Source organism: Oncorhynchus keta, chromosome 33 (genome assembly GCF_023373465.1).
Source record: "Oncorhynchus keta strain PuntledgeMale-10-30-2019 chromosome 33, Oket_V2, whole genome shotgun sequence".
NCBI lineage: Eukaryota > Metazoa > Chordata > Actinopteri > Salmoniformes > Salmonidae > Oncorhynchus > Oncorhynchus keta.
The window spans coordinates 18560449-18574863 of record NC_068453.1 but is presented as its reverse complement, the minus strand read 5'-3'; the positions used below and the strand labels follow the sequence as shown (position 1 = coordinate 18574863).

Genomic DNA, 14415 nt, shown 5'->3' with positions numbered 1-14415 from the left:
TGACCAATACCTATTGACAAACATTCAGGTGGAGATGCACCCCCTTCCTTCCGCCGAGAGAAAGACCCACATCTGCGTTGGGGGCGAGCGCTGCGTAGGCTAAAGGATGTGAGCAGGAGTGGCATTTGGGTCCCTTTAAATAGAGCCGTTCTCAAACGTTGGACCATCAGATCAGCTGAAGTTTGGAAACAGTTTGCGACAGAACTCACAGCTACATCCGAAATCTCTGTGATACATTTTCAGTGTTCTTTGGGGAAAATTATGGAAATAACCAAGACATCTGGGATGAGGGACGCCGTCCTTGTGCTCTTACTGGCTGTTCTTCAGGGATTTCGACTTGTGGATGCCCTTCCAAACCCATCACCTCTCCTGGGATCCAACTGGGGGAATCCGAGAAGATACGTACACCTGCAGACGTCTTCAGACGTGAACAATTTCTACCTTGAGATCCGTTTAAATGGCCACGTGCGCAAAACTACACTTCGAAGCTCATACAGTAAATTCTTATTACATTTTTGCCGTTTCTTTTTGATTGAAATTTGGTTTTAAGTCGTTGTCTTTAATCTGCTTCTATAGGCTAACACAATTCATTTTGTCAACAGGTGTGATTGTATTGAAGGCGGAAACAAGAGAGCGCGTGGCGATACTTGGAGTCAAAAGTAACCGCTACCTTTGCATGGATGCCCTGGGAAACCCCTTCAGCTCTGTAAGTAAATGCCAATTTTCATTATCCATTGAACTGAAATACATGTTTTCTTAACATTTAGAATAAGACTCGCACTTTTTCCTAATTTGAACTTTTCATGACATTTAACCAAAAATGCGCTTTTACGCACGGATTTCAGACCACTTTTATCCAAACACACAGCCTATATCTTATCCTTTTTTGTTTTGTTTTACACTGGTCGAATCATTCTTGTGTTTAGCACTCAAGCAACACTTAAACAATTAAGTTAATGGATATACGTTTCTAAATTGCAGTTTTTACGTAAATGTATCTGTTTACAGACTGTTTGCCACAAGGAAGACTGTCTTTTTAACCACAAGTTATTGGAAAACCACCGCGACGTGTACTACTCTTGCAGAACTGGTATTCTGCTCAACTTGGAAGGGATAAAGCAAGTGTTCACGGTGGGTCAGAATCTACCGCAAACCTCCCTCTTCCTATCGGAGAAGAACACGGTGCCACTGGAGCGCCTCTTACACCGGGAGAAGAGAAACCGGGTGGTTGACCCTTCTGATCCGTACAACATGCTGGGGCATACGGAGGAGGATGAGGACTCCCGGGCTATGCCGGAGCTGGATGACACCTTGGAGATGGACCAGGAGGCTGAACTCCCCGAGGGACGCAACATCTCCAGGGAGACCCCCCAATCTCCATCCGACGACCCGTGGAACGTGCATTCCCTAAACCCCCCTCCCAGCCCCCGTATAATGAATGCAATGGTGGGATAAGAGGACAGGACTCTTGCCGTTGTACACCTGGTTTTAAGAATATAAATTGTGTGCGCGTTCACGTTGGATCTTTTCCAGCTGGTCTGGAAACAAACCCCAACTATTACACCTGTGAAAGTCTGACCGTGACAGGCTTATTAGAGCATATTAGTCAGTTGTATATAGTCATAAGATGGAATATTGTATTTTGTTCATTTTTCACTATAGCACAGTAGCTAGTGGGCATATAACTATTGGTTTCCGTGCTTTTTAATTCTAGGACGCAAATTCTGCACGAGTGCGCTCTGTTTACGGGATGGATTCTTATGAGAATCATGCTGAAACCCGAAATTTCTTCTTCGAAGAAAAAAAAGTAAGTTGAGCTGAAGTCACTTTATTAAATGTTTTACAATGTAAGAAGCCTACAAGAAAATACTCGGGTTATCAAATCAAATCAAGCTTTATTTATACAGCACATTTCAGGCATGGAACGCAACACAATGTGCTTTACAGGAAAAACATTGTAAAAAAAAAACTATGAAAATAGAAGCTGGAATATTTACTAAACAACAAACATGAGATAAAAAAACAAAAGATGACAGAAACTGAACAACAAAAAAAGGACCCCAAGGACCCCTAAAATATGTGTTTTAAGATCTCTTTTAAATATGTCCACAGTTCCGGACCCTCTCAGGTTGTCTGGCACGCCTCTCCATGCTTCTTGGTCCTAGGCTTTGGGATAGTTAAAATGCCAGTGCCATTGGACCTGAGGGCCTTAACATAAAAGTATGTCTAACATGTATTGAGGTGCACAATCATGGATAGATTTAAAAACCAATAGAAGAATCTTAAAATGAATTCTAAAACTCACAGACAGCCAGTGCAGAGACCTTTAAAATTGGTGTAATGTGTACTCTTCGTCTGGTCTTGGTCAGTAGCCGTGATGCAGCATTCTGTATGTTTTGCAGTTGACCATTACAGTTGTAGCATTACAGTAGTCAAGCCTGCTTGAAATAAAAGCATGGATGAGTCTCTCTATCAGCCTGAGTGAGAAACGGGCGCACCTTGGCAATGTTCCTCACATGGTAAAAAAGCTATTTTGGTCACATTCCTAATGTGTGATTTGAAATTTAGTTCAGAATCTGAAAGAACATCGTTTTTTTTTACCTGGTTGTTTTATCTTTATTGCCCGTGAATTAAAATGTGTGGCTAGATTCTCTCTCTGGGCTTTGGCTCCAACAATAAGTACCTCATTCTTCTCTTGATTTAGCTGGAGGAAGTTGTGAGCCAACCAAGTATTTAAATAATAATTTATACATGTAGCTAAAATCCTCTGGTGACACAGAAAGGTAAAGTTGTGTATCGTCTGCATAGCAGTGAAAATCAATTCTGTGCTTTCTGACGGTGCCAAGGGGTAGCATATATAAACTGAACAGTACCAGACCCAAAATCACACGTTGTGGAACCACATGATATGTATTTTCTCAGAGTTTTGTTCACCAAGGTTGACAAAGAACTCTTGACCAGTTAAATAGGTCCTAAACCAATATAGAACTGGACCTGAGAGGCCAACCCACCTCTCCAGTCTGTCCAGAAAGACATCATGGTCAACAGTGTCAAACGCAGCACTTAAATCTAAGAGTACAAGGACAGATTATGATGATGAAACTTAAACATATTCCATAAAAATTAGGTCTACTACAATGTTTAATATGCCAGTACGCCTACATGTTACAGGCCATTTAATTTAAAACGGGAATGAATAGTAGGCCTACAACCTACAGGGTATCAGAACACATAGAAAGTATAGGTTGGTGATAGGTGCTAGCCAGCAAAAGCAAGCAACAAAGCCAATCCCAAGAAAGTTGAAAGTATTTATTTATTTAAACCTATTCATTTATTGTTATTTCTAGTATTTATATGGATGCTTAACTGTTAAAGAGGAATTCTGAGTTGGCCTTTGATGGGATATAGCTTCCATTTCCCCAGAAAACCGGATATGGGGACTCAACTCAGGAGTTTATTTTATGGCTGCTACATTAGGTTAGTTGTGAGTAAGCTGTGTATGAGTATTGGTGACATTTATATTGATAGAATTCATTATTATGAACAAAATATTACTATTTTCAATGTATTTATTTTTGGGGATTATTATTTTAGATAAATATTTTAGTACTTAAGGTTGAAAAACTGCATACCTGAGATCCCCATGATGTCACAATAGCAAGCAAATGCAGTTCGGGGTGGAGAAAAGGCATACTCTGTTTTGTTTCTGAATCGTCTGAATAGACTTGATATTGACAGTAATCTACAACGTTAAGGACTTTGTAATTATATAAATGGCAATAAATCCCATATTCAGCAATGTAAGATTTTTCATGTGTTATTTTGCTTATGTTTAGAGCTTGCAAGAAATGTATTTCACTGTACTCGTGTATTTGACATTAAAACTTAACTTGCTGTGTGTTGCTGTTTAAAAGGTTAGCAATCGCACCAGTGGGCATAAAGTTGGTTACAGTCAAACAAGCTGATGGCTATCGAGAATTCAAACAAAAATAAATTAGACGTCAATTCACCATATTCCCTTTCATTGACTACTTCGATGTCTAACTTGCTTGCTTATAGGACTTTGCATGCAATGTCCTGATATATTTAGTGCTCAAATCTCTGTGTTTTTGTAATTTGTTATAGGCTGTTTTTGTGGTTTATTTGGCCGACATCCCTGATTTATTGATGGTGCTGGCTATGCCAGGTTGGATCGGAATGCATATGGATGTCCATTATATTCATCAAATGTTCAGTAAATTAAAATCTCCCCTGTCATGTTGTCCGGCGCCAAATTCTCCTAAAGGAAACTAAGTTATTTTTGAAAATTCACATGAAAATCTGTTACCAACTGGATGGAAACCTAGCTATGAACACAACAAAGTCTCTGGCAAGTGTGCTAGTCATGTGTCACTTTGATTATGCCTGCACATCATGGTTCACCAGCAGCCCCAAACATCTAAAGAATAAGCTACCAGCTTAACAAGCTTGTAATAATTGTACTTAAACTCCCCATTCATACTCATCCGGAGGTTGATTATTTTGCATCTCTATTTCTGTAATGTGTCTGGATCTATGTACACTGAACAAAAAAATAAATGCAACATGTAAAGTGTTTGAGGTGAAATAAAAGATCCCAGACATTTTCCATACTCACAAAAAGCTTATTTCTCTCAAATGATGTGCAGAAATGTCATCGTATGCGCTACTGGTGTTGAAGTCAGGTGCAGGAGAGAAGAGTTGTGACAACAAACCTCCAGCCAAAGGCAAAATGTTACGACTTCTAGGAGTAGTGGGTGCGGAGTCAGGCGCAGAGAGCAGAGGGTTTAGGACAACCATATTTATTCTGGTGACAGAAAAGGTCACGCCAAAACACCAGGCGCATACAATGACCGGCCCAAAAACAGGACCCAAACAGTCCGGAGAAAATAAGAAAATAGCACATCCACAAAACGAACAGAGAAACAAGCCCGCACAAAAGCAGGCGGGCATAACCGGCCAAAATCCAAACAAGAAACAATAAACCAATAAAACAAAACCAACAGAAAAGGAAAAAAGGGGATCGGTGGCAGCTAGTAGATCGGTGACGACGACCGCCGCGGTGGGAGTCGTGACACAAAAGTGCAAAGCGCAACAAAGTCACAAATAAGCAAAAATGTTTAACAATGAAACATAGTACCTGGGAAAAAAACAGCTAGGCGAGTCAATACAAAACACGTGACAAAACAATCCCACACAAAGACATGGGGGGAACAGAGCCGCTCGAACAAGTAGGGGAGCTGACTTCGGTCTTGACAGTACCCCGACATGGCTATCCGCCGGAGACAGTGGAACTCCCGCAACATTTCAGGGTCCAACACGGCCGCCACCGGGACCCAGCACCTCTCCTCTGAACCGTACCCCTCCCACTCCACGTGGTACTGAAGGCCTCTCGCCCGACGTCTCGAATCCAGGATGGAACGGACAGAGTACGCTGGGGCCCCCTCGATGTCCAGAGGAGGTGGAGGAACCTCCCACACCTCAGACTCCTGGAGCAGACCAACCTCCACCGGCTTGAGGAGAGACACATGGAACGAGGGGTTAATGCGGTAATAGGGGGGAAGCTGTAACCTGTAACACATCTCGTTCACTCTCTTCAGGACTTTGAATGGCCCCACAAATCGCAGACCCAGCTTCCGGCAGGGCAGGCAGAGGGGCAAGTTTCGGGTCGAGAGCCAGACCCAGACCCAGTGCGAACACCGGGGCCTCACTGCGGTGATGGTCTTCGCTGTTTTTTTGGTGCAGCGCAGCCTGCTGGAGATGAACATGGACAGCTTCCCATGTCTCCTCCGCGCGCCGTCCGGCCGATCCCGGATGATCAGAGGAGGGTGACGTGTGGGCCCAATAGATCAACTGGTCACGGACAGCAGATGGAACGTACATACGCCCGATGGGACACTGGAGGGGAGCAGGCTCTGTACGTAACGCCTGCTCAATGTCCGCGTCCCACACAACCGGCGCTACCAGGCAGGAGGCCGGGAGTATGGGAGTCTGATCCATGGGCCGCTCCTCTGTGTCATACAGCCGGGATAGTGCGTCTGCCTTAACATTTTGGGAACCTGGTCTGTAGGACAGGGTAAACACAAAACGGGTAAAGAACATGGCCCAACTTGCCTGACGAGGATTCAGTCTCCTCGCTGCCCGGATGTACTCCAGGTTGTGGTGGTCAGTCCAGATGAGGAAAGGGTATTTAGCCCCCTCAAGCCAATATCTCCACGCCTTCAAACCTTTAACCACAGCCAACAGCTCCCGGTCCCCCACATCATAGTTCCGCTCCGCGGGCTGAGCTTCTTCGAGAAGAAGGCACAGGGACGGAGCTTCAGTGATGTGCCCGAGCGCTGAGAGAGCACGGCTCCTATCCCAGCCTCGGACTCGTCCACCTCCACTATGAAGGCCAAAGAGGGATCCAGATGGACCAGCACGGGAGCCAAGGAAAACAGAGCCATTAAGTGCCCAAAAGCCTTGTCCGCCTCAGCCGACCACTGCAAACGTACAGGACCCCCCTTCAGCAATGAGGTAATTGGAGCAGCCACCTGGCCAAAACCCCATAAATCTCCGGTTGTAATTGGCAAACCCTAAAAAACGCTGCACCTCCTTTACCGTGGTTGGAGTCGGCCAATTACGCACGGCTGAAATGCAGTCACTCTCCATCTCCACCCCTGATGTGGAAATGTGTTACCCCAGGAAGGCGACGGCCTGCTGGAAGAACTGGCATTTCTCAGCCTTGACGTACAGGTCATACTCCAACAGTCGTCCAAGTACCCTGCGCACCAAGGACCTGTGTAGTGGAGTATATCGTGTGTAGTGGAGTATATCAGAATGTCATCGATATACATCGATATACACCACTACACCCTTCCCGTGCAGGTCCCTGAAAATCTCGTCTACAAAAGGATTGGAAGACTGATGGAGCATTCATCAACCCATACGGCATGACGAGGTACTCATAATGCCCGGAGGTGGTACAGAACGCCGTATTCCACTCGTCCCCCTCCCGGATACGCACCAGGTTGTAAGCGCTCCTGAGATCCAGTTCAGTGAAGAAGCGTGCATTGACTCAATCGCCGGGGCGATGAGAGGTAGCGGGTAACTGTACCTCACCGTGATTTGATTGAGACCTCGATAGTCAATGCATGGGCGCAGACCTCCCTCCTTCTTCTTCACGAAAAAGAAACTTGAGGAGGCGAGTGAAATGGAGGGCCGAATGTACCCCTGACGCAGGGATTCAGACACATACAGTATATCACAAAAGTGAGTACACCTCTCACATTTTTGTAAATATTTGAGTATATCTTTTCATGTGACAACACTGAAGAAATGACACTTTGCCACAATGTAAAGTAGTGAGTGTACAGCTTGTATAACAGTGTAAATTTGCTGTCCCCTCAAAATAACTCAACACACAGCCATTAATGTCTAAACCGCTGGCAACAAAAGTGAGTACACCCCTAAGTGAAAATGTCCAAATTGGGCCCAATTAGCCATTTCCCTCCCCGGTGTCATGTGACTCGTTAGTGTTACAAGGTTTCAGGTGTGAATGTGGAGCAGATGTGTTAAATTTGGCGTCATCGCTCTCACACTCCCTCATACTGACTGGTCACTGGAAGTTCAACATGGCACCTCATGGCAAAGAACTATCTGAGAATCTGAAAAAAATAATTGTTTCTCTACATAAAGATGGTAAGTGGCTATAAGAAAAATGCCAAGACCCTGAAAATTAGCTGCAGCACGGTGGCCAAGACCATACAGTGGTTTAACTGGACAGGTTCCACTCAGAGCAGGCCTCGACCATGGTCGACCAAAGAAGTTGAGTGCACGTGCTCAGCGTCATAACAAGAGGTTGTCTTTGGGAAATAGACGTATGAGTGTTGCCAGCATTGCTGCAGAGGTTGAAGGGGTGAGGGGTCAGTCTGTCAGTGCTCAGACCATATGCCGTACACTGCATCAAATTGGTCTGCATGGCTGTCGTCCCAGAAGGAAGCCTCTTCTAAAGATGATGCACAAGAAAGCCCGCAAACAGTTTGCTGAAGACAAGCAGACTAAGGATATGGATTACTGGAACCATGTCCTGTGGTCTGATGAGACCAAGATAAACTTATTTGGTTCAGATGGTGTCAAGCCTGTGTGGCGGCAACCAGGTGAGGAGTACAAAGACAAGTGTGTCTTGCCTACAGTCAAGCGCTGTGAGAGCACGGCTCCAATCCCAGCCTTGGATGCGTTAACCTCCACTATAAATGCCAAAGAGGGATCCGGATGAGCCAACACGGGAGCCTCAGTAAAGAGTCCTCAAGCGACAAAACACTTGAGCCGACCACCGCAGATGCACTGGTCCCCCCTTCAGCAGTGAGGTAATGGGAGCAGCCACCTTCCCAAAACCCTGTATAAACCTCCGGTAGTAATTGGCAAATACCGATGCACCTCCTTTACCGTAGTGGGAGTCGGACAATTATGCATGGCTGCAATGCGGTCACACTCCATCACCAACCCTGATGTGGAAATGCGATACCCCAGGAAGGAGACGGCCTGTTGGGAGAACACGCATTTCTCAGCCTTGACGTATAGGTCATGCTCCAACAGTCGCCCAAGTACTCTGCGCACCAGAGGCACATGTGCGGTGTGTGTGGTGGAATATATCAGAATGTCATCGATATAAGCCACCACACCCTGCCCGTGCAGGTCCCTGAGAATCTTGTCTACAAAGGATTGGAAGACTACTGGGGAATTCTTCAACCCATACGACATGACGAGGTACTCTCATGTGGTACTAAACGCTGTCTTCCACTCATCTCCCTCCCGGATACGCACCAAGGTATGCGAGCTCCTGAGATCCAGTTTTGTGAAGAAGCGTGAAATGAGTCAATCACCATAGCGATGAGAGGTAGCGTTTAACTGTACCCCACCGTAATAGAATTTAGACCTCTATAGTCAATGCACGGACGCAGACCTCCCTCCTTCTTCTTCACAAAAAAATAAACTCGAGGAGGCGGTTGACGTGGAGGGCCGAATGTGCCCCTGCCTCAGAGATTCAGAGATGTATGTTTCCATAGCCACCTTCTCCTCCTGTGTCAGGGGGTACATGTGACTCCTGGGAAGTGCAGCGTTTACCTGGAGGTTTATCGCACAATCCCCTCGTCGATGGGGTGGTAATTGGTCCGCCCTATTTTTACAGAAGGTGAGAGCCAAATTGGCATATTCTGGGGGGAATGCGCACAGTGGAGATTTGGTCTGGACTCTCCACCGTCATTGCACTGATGGAAACTCCCACACACTAACCTGAGCACTCCTCTGACCACCCTTTTAGAGCCCTCTGTTGCCACAAAATAGTGGGGTTATGATAGGCCACCCAGGGAATCCCCAGCACCACCGGAAACGCGGGGGAATCAATGAGGAAGAGACTAATTCTCTCCTCACGACCCCCCTGCATAACCATGTCCAGTGGAGCCATGTTCTCCCTGACCATCCCTGACCCTAATGGTCGACTATCTAGGGAGGGCACGGGGAAGGTTTTGTCCATCTGAAACAGGGGAATCCCTAACCTATGCGCGAAACCGCGGTCCATAAAATTCCCTGCTGAGCCTGAATCTACTAGCGCCTTATGCTGGGAATGGGGGGAAAACTCAGCGAAAGAAATCAACACATACATGTGACCAACAGTGGGCTCTGGGTGAGCCTGCTGCTGACTCACCTGGGGTGTCCGAACAGTGCTCGGCCTGCCGTCTCGACTCCCAAATGAGTCCCTCCAGCACCGGTCGGCAGTGTGCTCTATCCGACCACACCTAGTGTAGGAAGGAGCTCCTCCTCCAATCGCCCTTGCTGCAGCACCCCCTAACTCCATGGGGGTTGGCGCGGATGCGCTGGGGGGGTGGAACCAACAGAACCCGATCCGGAAGCCCACGTGTAGCAAGCAAGTTGTCCAACCTTATGGACATGTCCACTAGCTGGTCCAGGGTGAGGGTGGCGTCTCTGCATGCTAGATCCCTGCGGCCGTCCTCCCATAAGCTGCACCGATAGTGGTCAATTAGGGAGTACGGATACCGCTGGTGCCGGACGACGTCGGAGAAGGTGGTGCTGGTTGGAGTGTGGCTGGTGGAGGGGCCACCCCTCTCCCATCTCTGGAGAACGGTGGTGGGGTGTTGCACGGGCTCCTCCATGTAAGTGGAGAGTGCATCAGCTCCTACTGACTCCATTTAATAATGGTGCGGGATTCTGTTAGGTGCCTCCTAAGAAGAGGTAGGTGCAGGAGTCAGGAGCAGGAGAGAAAGGAATTCCAGTTTGCACAGTAGTTTACACAGTAGTTTGTAGTAGCAGTAGTAGCACAGTAGTTTGCACAGTAGGGAAAATCATGAAACACGCGGAGGAGAAATCTCTACTCCTAAATATACTACCCACGGTACAAAGACTGTGAGGAAAAAACCCTGTGGTCCAAACACACAACCCTAACAGAGCTAACAAGCAAAAACAATCCCGCACAAAGACTAGCAGGCAGCGGAGGTTAATAAACCCACCGCAATTAACTAATCAGACACAGGTGATTACAATAAAAGACAGACACAAACGAAAAGGAAAAATGGACCGGTGGCAGCTAGTAGGTCGACGACGACGACCGCCCGGCACCGCCTGAACAACGAGACGAGCCACCTTCGGTGGAAGTCGTGACAGGGGAATAGTGGAATATATATGCAGTTGATTAGGGAATATAAACCAGGTGTGCGGGGAACAAGACAAAACAAATGGAACATTGAAAAATGGAGAGGTGATGGCTTGAAGGCCGGTGACGTCGACCGCCGAACACAGCCCGAACAAGGAGGGGAGCCAACTTCAGCGGAAGTCGTGACAACAAATTTGTTTACATCCCTGTTAGTGAGCATTTCTCTTTTGCCAAGATAATTAATCCACCTGACATATCCATCCACCTGTGGCATATCAAGAAGCTGATTAAACAGCATGATCATTACACAGGTGCACCTTGTGCTGGGGACAATAAAAAGGCCATGCTAAAATATGCAGTTTTGTCACACAACACAATGCTACAGATGTCATAAGTGTTTAGGGATCGTGCAATTGGCATGCTGACTGTAGGAATGTCCACCAGAGCTGTTGCCAGAATTACATTTTAATTTCTCTACCATAAGCCGCCTCCAACTTCATTTTAAAGAATTTGGCAGTATGTCCAACCAACCTACCAACTGCAGACCACGTGTATGGTGTCGTGTGGGCGTATTCATAGTTTTGATGTATTCACTATTATTCTACAATGTAGAAAAAAAAAACATTTTAAAGAAACAAAAACTCTTGAATGAGTAGGTGTGTCCAAACTTTTGAATGGTACTGTAGTTCAAATGGAGGATCCTGCATTTAGCCTGGAGACCAATTGGTTGAAGAGAACACACCAGTACTTAACTCAAGTTCAAACACAACTGCTTGTCACAGGATGTCAACAGGGTAACTTTGTTGTCTGGACACAGCAAGGCATTTCTGTCATCAATCTTCCCCGAGATGAGGCATCCATTCAAGACCTGTTGATCAGAACCCAAGCCTTTGTTGAACATCACCTGATTCCAGAGTTGCAGAAAAGGAAGTTGCAGATGGTATTGAATGAATAGGAGGAGGGATCAGCAGGAATCTGTTCCTGCAATAGACATCTGTTCGGCAAGATAATCTGCTGCACAAACTAAGACTGCATGGTGAAGTGGTTCCGTTGCAGATGTGTAGGAATCAAAAGGAAGACAAGACAATGGTTGTGCAATTCATGTAGGAAGTAACCTTAACAAGAAGCGGCAGTGTTGTTTCTACACAAGGGGTAATATTGGACTATAGACTGGGGTAAGTCTAGCTCCCCCAGTCATCATCAACTATACACACAGTGTAATGTTAATTTGGAGCTTAATTAGTATTATTCAGGCATGGATTTATGTTTTTATAATGAAATAGAAAATACTAGATAGAAATACAGCACTACATTAGATCTGTGTTTTTAAATGGCCAAATATTTATCTAAGTTTGAGATGTTGTCTATCATTTAATTCGAACGGATTGTACCATAATGTTCAATTACTATCATAAAATTACATTTTCAAAACATTGGAAAGGTGTTAATAGGTTGTATAGATTAGGGACAGGAAACATTGGGAATTGGTTGTATATATTATCTATAGACTTATCTATAGTCAGTTTTTCAACGTGAAATTATTCATATGTTTCTATATCTATAGAAAATATATAGGTATATTATAATGTGCTTACTGAACAGAGGGTTATATTGCACACACTGTGATGACATGTGCGATTTTAAGATTAGTGCAAGGATCATGATTATGAAAGTGCTGATGTTTGGGAAAAAAATACGACGTCACTTTTGTACAGACATTGCTCAATGAGACTACTACGTTATTTGGTGACCAATACCTTTAGACAAACAGTCAGGTGGAGATGCACCCCCTTCCTTCCGCCGAGAGAAAGACCCACATCTGCGAATGCTGCGTAGGCTAAAGGATGCGAGCAGGAGTGGCACCCTTTAAATTGAGCCGTCCTCAAACGTTGGACCATCAGATCAGCCGAAGTTTGCTGCAGAATTCAAAGCCGAAATCTCTGGGATACATTGTCTGTATTTTAGGGATAAAAGATACTGGCTATTCTTCAGGGATTTCGACTAGTAGACGCTCTTCCAAACCCATCACCGCTCATGGGATCCAACTGGGGGAATCCGAGAAGATACGTACACATGCAGACGTCTTCAGACGTGAACAATTTCTACATTGAGATTTTAAATGGCCACTTGCGCAAAACTACACTTCGAAGCTCATACAGTAAGTTCTAATTACATTTTTGCCGTTTGGTTTTGATTTAAATGTTGTTTTAAATCTGTGTCTTTAATCTGCTTCTATAGGCTAACACAATTCATTTTGTCAACAGGTGTGATTTAATTGAAGGCGGAAACAAGAGAGCGCGTGGCGATACTTGGAGTCAAAAGTAATCGCTACCTTTGCATAGATGCCCTGGGAAACCCCTTCAGCTCTGTAAGTAAATGCCCATTTTCATTATCTATTGAACTGAAATACATGTTTTCTTAAAATGTAGAATAAAACTCGAGAGAAGTTTCCTAATTTTAGCTCTTTCTGTCATATGCCAACCAAACCACTTTTAACTAACACATAGCCAATACAATATAACATTTTTACATTGGTCGGAGTGTTCTTGTGTTTAGCACTCAAGAACCACTTTGAAAATGAAGTTAATTTATGTACGTTTCTAAATGGTCTGTTTGAGTAAATTAATCTAATCTGTTTACAGACTGTTTGCCACTAGGAAGACAGTCTTTTTAACCACAAATGATTGGAAAACCACCGCGACGTGTACTACTCTTGCAGAACTGGTATTCTGCTCAACTTGGAACGATAAAGCAAGTGTTCACGGTGGGTCAGAATCTATCGCAAACCTCCCTCTTCCTATCGGATTAGAGCACGGTGCCACTGGAGCGCCTCTTGCACTGGGGAGAAGAGGAACCGGGTGGTTGGTTCTTCTGATCCTTACAACATGCTGGGTCAAACGGAGGAGGATGAGGACTCCCGGGCAATGACGAAGCTGGATGACACCTTGGAGATGGACCAGGAGGCTGAACTCCCCTAGGGACGCATCATCTACCGGGAGACCCCTCAGTCTCCCTACGCCGACCTCCTCCCAGCCCCCGTATTATTAATGGAATGATGGGATAAGAGGACAGGACACTCGCAGTTGTACACTTGGGGTTATCAATTTAAGATATGCATGTGTTCACGTTGGGTCTTTTCCAATCAACCCGTTTTAAACAGATGTTATACGTGTGAAAGTCGGACCGTGGCACCCTTATTAGGGCATATTAGTAATTGATATGTTGTCATAAGATAAAATATGTATCCAAAAAAGTACCACATTCGAACGTTTTATTTCGGCCATTCTTCACTATAGCACAGTGAGTAACTCTCGGTTTCCGTGATTTGATTCCAGGACGCAAATTCTGTATTTGATTGCGCTCTGTTTACGGGGAGGTTCCTATGAAAATCATGCTGAAAGACGAAATAATGTTGCGTCTTTTTTTTTATAGAAAAAAGGCAGTTGAGCTGAGGTCACTTTTAAATGTTATACAATGCAAGAAGACTGCTAGAAAATATTATTGATATGAAACTTATTTCATCCAAAATTAGCCCTACTAAAATGTTGACTATGCCAGTAGGTCTGCATATTATAATGCATGTTCTTCTAGTGAGACGTTTCATTTTAAAAGGAAATGAATGGTCCTCTCTACAGGGTATCAGAACAAATACGATAGGTTATCGATGCTGGACACCAAAAGCAAGCAACAAAGCCAATTCCAAGAAAGTTGAAAGTATTTGATTTAAATCCATTCATTTATTGTAATTG

The 14415-nt window shown here is 44.9% G+C and overlaps 1 protein-coding gene and 1 pseudogene across 1 annotated transcript; both read left to right on the top strand.

The window, feature by feature from the left end:
* The first annotated feature begins 163 nt into the window (after positions 1 to 163).
* On the top strand, positions 164 to 4337 carry LOC118365891 (fibroblast growth factor 23-like). The gene is made up of 3 exons (XM_035748194.2): positions 164 to 496; positions 603 to 706; positions 1009 to 4337. Exons 1-3 carry the CDS (start codon positions 262 to 264, stop codon positions 1453 to 1455), a joined length of 786 nt encoding a protein of 261 aa, XP_035604087.1. The 5' UTR covers positions 164 to 261; the 3' UTR covers positions 1456 to 4337.
* Positions 4338 to 12447: 8110 nt separating this feature from the next.
* LOC118365975 (fibroblast growth factor 23-like) lies at positions 12448 to 13922 on the top strand (annotated as a pseudogene).
* The last annotated feature ends 493 nt before the right edge of the window (positions 13923 to 14415 follow it).

What these genes read in the sequence shown, in the direction of transcription:
- LOC118365891 (XM_035748194.2), top strand. Translation starts at nt 262, where the DNA reads ATGGAAATAACCAAGACATCTGGGATGAGGGACGCCGTCCTTGTGCTC. An exon ending in TACACTTCGAAGCTCATACA is followed by an intron (nt 497 to 602) that starts GTAAATTCTTAT and finishes TTTTGTCAACAG; the next exon opens with GTGTGATTGTATTGAAGGCG. An exon ending in TGGGAAACCCCTTCAGCTCT is followed by an intron (nt 707 to 1,008) that starts GTAAGTAAATGC and finishes ATCTGTTTACAG; the next exon opens with ACTGTTTGCCACAAGGAAGA.